The sequence below is a fragment of the Carettochelys insculpta genome, chromosome 10 (genome assembly GCF_033958435.1).
Source record: "Carettochelys insculpta isolate YL-2023 chromosome 10, ASM3395843v1, whole genome shotgun sequence".
Lineage (NCBI taxonomy): Eukaryota > Metazoa > Chordata > Testudines > Carettochelyidae > Carettochelys > Carettochelys insculpta.
Genome location: NC_134146.1, coordinates 30,346,191 through 30,355,284, shown reverse-complemented (window position 1 = coordinate 30,355,284; position 9,094 = coordinate 30,346,191). Strand labels below are relative to the sequence as shown.

Below are 9,094 nucleotides of genomic sequence, written 5' to 3'. Positions count from 1 at the left end.
TCTGCTTGGGAAATATCGCAACAAACCAGCCGCGCCGCCTTTCAGATTAACCCATCTCTGCCTCTCGCTCGCGCCTGGGCCCGACCAAAGCAGCGCCGGTCTTTTGTGAGAGCCGCTTCTCCTCTCGGACCGCCGCACCTGAGTGACTGCGCCCGCGTGCTGGGTCTACACGACGTTTGGAGGCTGCGCTCCCCGCTTCTCGCCCCCTCTCCAAGCCGCCTTGTCAGCTTTCAGTTTGGCCCCTCCCCTGCAGCTCCTGCCCATTTCCCCCGTGCTCAACTAACTCGGGGCACTAGCGCAAGATCCACGCCTAATTAAATTAATTAGGGCTCCTTGTCAATCCGGGATTAATGGCCGCTAGCAAGCCCTGGCCACAAGGCTCCGCACGCTGGAGGACCGGGGGGCTCTCTGCCTCGCGCGCTCGCCGCGGCGGTGCCGGCAGACGCGGGTCCCTGCCTCGCTCCAAGGGGAGGTAATTTGCTCCGAACAAGGGGCAGGCTCCGCGAAGTATAAATAGCGCGACTTCAATAGCAACGGCGCTAGCAGATCTGAACTCTTAGCGGGGCGAATTGTCAAAGATCTTCCCACCGCCCGGGATCCGTCCGGCGGGGGGACGGCGGCTGCCATTGAACTCCAGCCCCGCCGCCGCGGGCCCCCCTCCCCTTCCCACTCCGTGGATGTGTTACTGGGGGCTCTGGGGCAGCCAGAGGCGCGAGCCAGGGGAAGGAGCCGGCGATGGAAGAACTTACCGCGTTTGTCTCCAAGTCGTTTGATCAGAAAGTGAAGGAGAAGAAGGAGCTGATCACCTACCGGGAGGTGCTGGAGAGCGGACCTGTCAGGGGCGGCAAGGACTGCGGCGGCTCCAGCGACCCCAGCCGGGAGGACGTGAGCAGCCCCGCGGGCCGAGCCGGAGGAGGAGGGTCTCCAGCCAGGGAGCTGGACATGGGCGCCGCCGAGAGAGCCAGGGACGCCGGCACTCCCAAACTCAGCGAGGGTAAAGGCGACGCCCGCGGCCCCCTCCTGCCCACCCGTCGCCCCGCGAGCGCGGGCCAGGCCGGGGGGCGAGTCCAGCAGCCGGCCGGTTGTCTGGGGCGGAAAGGGGGGCGGGCTGGGGCGCGTTTGTTTCCCCCCATTCTTGCGTGACCCCCCCATGTAGCTCTCCCGCCTGGCCCCGCTCCCCGCGCCCGGCGGAGGGGTGAAAGTTACAGGAGAACCAGCATGTCCGCCCTGCCCGGGTTCTGCCGGGGGAGAGCTGCCACCCCGAGGTTCAGGGCTCTGGGAAAAGCCAGCGCGACCCAGAGGACTTTTGCGTGCGTGGAAGCTTTGTCCTGTCTCTTTGGTCCGCCGGGGGTTGCTCCAGAGCAGGCGGCCGGTGGCTGTATCGGGCTTTATTCCTCCATGAACTTTGATTCTGTTTCCTCCGACAATGAGCTAGCGCGGAACTCACGCCACCCCAGCGGCTCATTTGCGCAGGCTGGCGCGTTAGCAGGAGGCAGCGCTAAAACGACCTACATTTTGCAGTACACCTTAAACTGCGCTGCATTTGCATAAGACAATGTGGCAGAGTTAAACTTAGCTACCGCTTTAACGATTCCGGGGCTTTAACCAATAACATCATTAATCTGGAGAGTGGGCTCCATTAATGGCTATATTTCCACGTTTTTCCAATTAAGGGAAATGTGGCATGCCTAGAAGTTTAAATGAAAATATTGCAGCTTGCAATTAACTTGTTTTATAATACGATCTGTTCCTGATTAAAACCTAAGGAGAAGTTATTGCGGTGTGAACCAAAGCTACGTTACCTATATTAATCCGTTTATACCTAAAAAGTAGAAAAATCCCCCCCGTGTAGATGAAATGCTGTCGGTATCTATAGCCATAGGTGAAGTATATTTAATGGTTATGCATTGACCAGATATGGATAAGAGCATATTTCATATTCCATTCTATTTTAAAACCGCATCGAAACAATGGGCATTACACAGGAATGTTTTGTACATTTATTTTACAAGCCAGCCAATCGCACAACTGGATATAATGCTAGGGATACATATACAATAAGCACTTATTTAAAAACCCTAATAGTTACAACGCAAGCCTATGTTATACTTGGAGTCCCTTCCCTTGGATGTGTCTGTGTGCCGATATGTGAGTGTATATAGAGGCAGACCGAGGGAAGGGAATAATCTTACAAAAGACAGAAAAGACGTCCCGTTTCAGAGCTACATTTGAAAGACGGCGTTTGGCGTTGAAATGAGGATGTAATAGCGAGGGACTGTTTACTTCAGGCCTTTTGTTCCAAGAAGTATTTCTCTCCAGATCGGGACTTGACTGGGAGCATCTTCCGGAAATGATTTTAAAAGCAAATTGGGATAGTGATCAGAGGGTTCTAAAGAGCTGCGCGCACAGTAAACACAGCCCGCACTTGAGGTGCGCAAACAAAATCCCATCCCAAAGCCCTGCAGCAGGAAGCAGGAACGGGCAGGACTACAGTTGCAGACCCAACGGGTTGTTAGGAAGCCCGACAAATGTTAATTAACTACACACATAGGAGCTCTCGGTGGCTATTGTCATTTAGACGCCTAGCTAGCAGAGAATGCTTAGTCACCCGGAAATTAAACACTAATATCAAACCTCAGCCTATGTAAATTCGGACCAGACGGATGCCTGTGTTATTAAACACCAGACAGTGCTGGCCGAGAGCATGAAAAGCCTCCGACAGCCCAGGGCCGGTTTGCCACTCCGACCTGTTGCTGTGATATTTGAGGTACTAATTCACCAAGGCAGCGGAGGGATCGCGCCTGGACGCTTTAGTTTTGGCTTTCGGTAAATGACGCTGGGCAGTGGTGCGAGGCTTTCCACTGGTACCGAGGGGCATTCAAACGCCGCTGGTGTCCCACCACGGGGTGGGTGGAGGGCCCCACGAAATGACACTGATGTGAGGAGGGCAGACCTGGAGTCGGGCTCAGTTCCTGCGAGGGGCGATGCCCCATGCTGGTGGGCAGAGCGACTTGCCCCAGGCGTGCGCCTCCAGGGGTCCGCATTCAGACCACTGCTCGCCAGGAAAGCTGGCGCGGCTGCACTGCAGGAGAACGAGTGCGCCACAGCCCCGGTGGCTTCCCAGGGTCACAATTTCCCTCTGCATCCAAGTTCCGCTGAGGGACTCGAAAACGTGGGTGTGACTCAATGGCCCGGCTCGGCTCATCCCCTAACCTCAATGCATCTGGAAATAAGGCCTTTGCCTGAGGAGTATTTTGCTGGCGCCCTTTCCGCCGGGGGAACACTGCCCCAGCCCCACTAGGAAACGCCAAAGCTCATTCCGAATTAAAAGCGATCTGGTCAATTTCCGCCGGCCAGACGCCGGTTCGAGAGGTGATCTTTAGCATTTCCCCTGCCACGCCTTTCCCTCCTAAAGCCAAGAATACAGCCTGGAGGGGCCAACCCACGCCCGGGCGGACCGCTCCTGCCGTCCCTCTGGTGCTAGCTCGGGCTGACTGTTTTCTTTCACGCTCAGTCTCCCCAGAGCTGAAGGACCGCAAGGAGGATGCGAAAGTGATGGAGGATGAAGGGCAGACGAAGATCAAGCAGAGGAGAAGCCGGACGAATTTCACTCTGGAGCAGCTGAACGAGCTGGAGAGGCTTTTCGATGAGACCCACTATCCGGACGCCTTCATGCGAGAGGAGCTGAGCCAGAGGCTCGGTCTGTCCGAGGCCAGAGTGCAGGTAGGCCAGCAAAGACTGTTGCAGCGTGTGGGGTTCTGTGCGTAATTTAGCTGTAATACAGCTGTGCGTGGGAACTGCCGTACCTGAGGCCAGGCTTTTCACTCGCCATTGCTGTCCTGTTCAGTTGGAGTCTGTCCCTGGCCTGAAAAGAGATTCCTGGGCCTAATGTCACCCAGCATCTGCATGAACCACGATTCCCTCCTTTAGAGTGGTGTAAGTCCTCCCCAGCTTAAGGCTTCCTACTTACCAGGATTTCAAACAAGGGTTGATTTTTGGCTGACTGCAAGAATTAGAGCGGATGTTTTGTTCTCTGTGTTTTTTCCTCCTCTGCTCCTGTCTCGGAGTTCACCAGGCGGATGTACCAATTAAGTTTATAGCTGTACTGACTATAAACTAAATTAGTAACTGTTAAGTGAAGAAATTTGAAGGTCAGTTTTTTACCGATGGTTCTTAAATCTAAGGCGATGCCAGAGACGGAGTGAACAAGTTTTGCAGAACTGGCTCTGTTCAGCAGTGTTAAAACATAATCTCTAACAAAAATAACACCCTAGTTCAACTGAGCTTCTTGAGCTAGACGCCAACCAAGCTGCCTGGACGTTTACTTCCAAGCTTCTCTCGAGAAGGGTTGAGAACCAGTTCTTGAGTTCTCTCCAGTTAGTTTCACCCACCTGAAATAAATAGGGGCAAGCAGGCTGAGGCTTCATCCAGCTGGAGAGCCGAGGGTGACTTCTTCAGTGAGAACAAATGTAGCTGTGTCAGTGTATTTCCCTTCAAATAATAAAATAAGGGAAAATGACGGTCATTATTTGGTGTAACACATGGAGCAGTTTTAGGCCCCAAACATCTGCAGCTGTTTTGAAAGTACTGCTGTAACAGATACTCCCCCTCAATCTTTGTGCTTATAGGCCACCATCTGCACCAAACTAGGCACACAATTCTTATGGGGTTTCCCTGCATCTTGTAATAGGATAAGGACATAAACAGAGCAGTCACGTTGGACCAAAAAAGTAATAATAAGCAGCCTTTGTCACCAGAGTCTCACCAAAGGAGCCTTCCCTTTCACTTCTCTGGTGTTCTGTTTTCCGCGGGGGCAGCCACCTCTTTATGCTGAACAAATCTTCAAAATTTCCAAAACGATGAAAGTCCCAACTTCTCCATGAAAAATTTAAAGGAGGTGATTCCTTCTGGTGGGTGTTTGGTCGACAAAGAATCCCACTGTAGCATCTAATCCACATTCTATTATGTCAAATCGCAGGGTGCATCATAACTGTTAGATATTTACATAGATTAAGCCCATTCCCTTTACACTGTGCCGGAAAACGCTTAGCCATGATATTTTCTCTTGCTGCTTCACTAATTTGTAAATTATGGAATTTGTCTTTTAAATGAGAGACTGGATGTGGAGGAAGATGTTGAACAGATTTAGCTTGACTAAAATAAGGCATAGCTGGAGAGTGTGCCACATTTATAGATGACTCTTAAAGAGATCAAGAAAAAGATTGTTTAAGAGATTTTTATGCGTGGGGCAAAGAATTTTTGGTGGACGTGTCTTCTGAAACGCAGAGGTTTGCCTTATAAAGCGAAATGTTTAAAACACCTATTTTCCTTCTCTTTAAGGAAGTAGAACTTTCTCCTTTTAAATTTGTTTCAACAGCCCTATATCCAGGAGTAAATGTATCGTCTTGCCTAACGTGCGGACTTTTCTATAGAAGCATATTAGATTATCATAATAAAGAGACAATTATTCAGCTTCTGTGTTACACTCCACTGCACAGAGGAACAGAGAAAATCTAAACTTCTTTGTAGTGAAGCTTTTATGACAGTAATTACTCCCCAAAAGTGAGTCATTAAATGCTTTGGTGTTTAGTTTTTCTTGACGATAAAGCTAATTAATATTACAGGCTATTAACGAGCACATTCTTCTCAGGGCTTACAGCGCAGACATCTAAACCCATTAGCACAAGCTAGTATTAGATATCAGGGAGTGATTTAAGTCATTTGGGACCCTAATGTGGAGAGGTGAAACCAGAGCTGAGAAAGTATGTGATATAGAACTAGCAGGAGCTGCTGCACATGTCTATTATTTATCATTTGTATTATTTTCATGATGCCTCTTAGCTTCTAGACTTGCAAATCTGGGCTGCCCGATACACACAATCCGTTTGCTGTAACAGCTGCAATATTCTTCTAGAGCACAACTCCTCTGTTCTTTGAATCCTCTTTTAAAGCTGGGTTCCTGTTAGAGTAGCTGGTTTATTTTTTCTCTTTCTTCAGGTGTGGTTTCAAAACAGAAGAGCTAAGTGTAGAAAACAAGAAAATCAGCTTCATAAAGGTATGCTTTATGGTCTTATAAAAGAGGCTTAAGCTGAAGGGAAGAATTACACAATATCCATAATGCCAGTTGAGAGAGAGAGTTCCTGTTGAGAAACACCTCGGGCTCCAGCTGGCTAGGGTACATGATCTAATGTGAAAGCTACCTATGTGATATTAAAAGTTTTATCACCGGTAATTGATTGATAAAGTTATTAAATGTGTACTGGCAGAAAGCAAGCAATGCTGGAAGCAAAACAAACAAACCAAAAACCAAGACAAAAAAAAAAAACCCAACAACTGTGGTGTGTTCACCTGTAAGTTTGCGGAACTCAGAGAGTCTTTTCTTGCAAACGGAGGCGCAGGCGGTATTTATGTATTTCTTCTGCTGGTTATTGCAGGTGTTCTCATAGGAGCAGCCAGTCAATTTGAAGCTTGCAGAGTTGCACCATATGTCAATGTGGGCGCTTTGAGGATGCCCTTTCAGCAGGCAAGTAGCGTAAAGCCGACTTGTACCGGTACGGTGCAAACGAGGGGCCCCCCTTTCTCAGGCTGAACGCCCCCCTCCCCCTGTGCAAGCGACTGGTGACAGCATCTCCGCCCGCTGGAGGCCGGGATTATCTAGCCTGCGCAACACACGTCTACAACAGCCACACACAGCCAGGTCTGCGTGCGCAGCTCCCTGCCACCCGTGACAGCCCCGTGGGGCTGGAGGGCAGCCTGCACGGACAGATCGCGCTCCACGGGAAAGGCCTTCCAGCCCCGCGCAAAGCCGAGGGATGGAAGTGGTGCCGCGGGTACTCCGCGGGGAGAGTAAAACCGGCGGGGAGTTACTTAAAGAGAGCCAGCAACACCAGCTAGCTACGGGACTGCTTAGCCCAGAGCCCCCGGCCACGCCGCTGCCGTCCGTCACACCACTTCCTCCCGCACCCCAGCCAGGGGACGTCACACCCTCCTCTCGAGCCGGGCTAATGGGGTACAGTAGTAATGGGTGGGGGGCGTCTTATTCAGAATGAATGTCAGCATCCGTGTGAAAGGGGCAGCCTGCGCCCCGGCTTCCCCCTGCGTTCTGGTGTCTGCCTGTGCTAAAGGCTGAGCGAGACGGCAGTAGCTTTGGTATGTCTTTACTGCATCTCAAATAAAACACCCTCCAGAGCAAGAACTGTTTCCCTAGGTATCACACGCAGCCCCCCACTGCCAGGCAGACTCGCAGACACTGCCACGCCGCCCAGCTCACTATCTCTCTCTCTCTCTCTCTCTCTCACACACACACACACACAGGTAGACTGGCCTACAGGCAGCTAGAATGCCATGCAGGCATACTCAGAGGCAGACTGCCACACAGACACACAAGGGTACACTTACTGGCGCACTGTCACACAGCCACAGGCAGACAACTGTTGAACGGGCAGGTAGAGGGCCACACAGTAAGGGAGATTGTCACACACGTGCACACGCACAAAAACAGGCAGACGGACACATAGGCAGATTGTCACTGACACAGCTGCACACTTAGGCAGTGTCACATGGACACACAAGGGCACACTGAGGCAGACTGGCACGCAGGGGCAACGGGAGTGCAGAATGTCACACGAGCAGGCAGATTGTCGCACGAACACACATGGGCAACATGCAGGCAGACTGTCAGACAGGCAGGCGGCCACACAGGCAGGCCTACTGTCACTTAGACACATCCGGACACACGCTCAAGCAGATTGTTACACAAACACAGGCAGATGCACTCTCACACAGGCACAGGGGGCAACAGCGGTCCAGAACGTCACACAAGCAGGTATTTTGTAACACACACGGGCAACAGCCAGGCAAACTGTTACTCAGGCAAGCAGATTGTCACCCAGACACACATGGGCACTGCCTCAGGCACACTGTCACACAGGCAGGCAGATGCACAGGCACACCGAGGCAACAGAGGTGCAGACTGTTTCACAGCCACACACGGGCAACGGGCGGATAGACTGTCACTCAGGCAGCCGGACTGACACACAGGCGCACCCCGGCACACGCTCAGGCGGACTGACACACAGGCGCACCCCGGCACACGCTCAGGCGGACTGCCACGCAGAGCCAGGCAGGCAGGCTACGCTCCCAGCCCCGCTTAGGTGTGTTAATGCTTTGTTTTTATTCTTGTTACACCTTTAGGATAGTCATTGCAACGTGACGCCCTTGTCCTTTCAGGTTCAGGCCCAGCTGCAGTTGGACAGCGCCGTGGCACACGCACATCACCACCTCCACCCGCACCTGGCCGCCCACGCCCCCTACATGATGTTCCCCGCGCCGCCCTTCGGCCTGCCATTGGCCACACTGGCCGCGGAATCCGCCTCTGCAGCTTCGGTGGTGGCCGCAGCGGCGGCGGCCAAGACCACCAGCAAGAACTCCAGCATCGCTGACCTCAGACTGAAAGCCAAAAAGCACGCGGCCGCGTTAGGGCTGTGACTCCTCCTCCACTGCCGCCTCTTGGGGACACTGCAATCACGAGCCGGAGGAGCACAACACAAAACACATCACGGCAAACACAAGCGAAAGGCTAATGACTTCCCCGGGTCTCGGGTCCTATTTATGACTGAAATGCAAAACACCGACAACCAGAACAGAGAGACATTATAACAAAGCACCCAACGAGAGAGAGAGAGAGAGTGCTAGTATTTGTTAAAGAAAGTTGAACAAAAATAAACAAAGGGAAGGAACAAAACCACTGTGAGGCTTTTCATAGGTTAGGAAATATAAAGACAACTAAATATGAAGAAAGGAAATCGAGATGAGAGAGGGGAGACCAAAAGGAACAACTTTAAAGTTTTTAATGGGGGAAAAGGAGACCAGAAATGGAAGGAAGATATATACTTATTTAAAGAATTAGATGAAATAGACACGCAGCTGGGAAGTTCACAGGTTTGGAAACTGACCTTTTTCTGCGAAGTTCACTTTAATACAAGAAATTTGATAAGAGAGGCGGGCCTCCTTTCACGTTGCATCAGATACTTGAGTTTAACAACCAGTCTGGAAATAGAGCGAAGAAAAGACGAATAGGAAGCGGTAAAATAAA

General features: G+C 51.5%; 1 protein-coding gene across 3 annotated transcripts; it reads left to right on the top strand.

Moving 5' to 3' along the window:
• The first annotated feature begins 735 nt into the window (after positions 1-735).
• SHOX2 (SHOX homeobox 2) lies at positions 736-8,617 on the top strand. 3 transcript variants are annotated; one of them, XM_075004352.1, is made up of 5 exons: positions 736-994; positions 3,515-3,723; positions 5,998-6,055; positions 6,435-6,523; positions 8,230-8,617. In XM_075004352.1, the coding sequence occupies exons 1-5, from the start codon at positions 736-738 to the stop codon at positions 8,485-8,487; spliced, it is 873 nt and encodes a 290-aa protein (XP_074860453.1). In that variant the 3' UTR covers positions 8,488-8,617. The 3 variants fall into 3 exon arrangements, with proteins under 3 accessions (XP_074860453.1, XP_074860452.1, XP_074860451.1); XM_075004351.1 differs by having other exon boundaries at positions 8,194-8,617; XM_075004350.1 differs by having other exon boundaries at positions 736-1,030; positions 3,485-3,723; positions 8,194-8,617.
• The last annotated feature ends 477 nt before the right edge of the window (positions 8,618-9,094 follow it).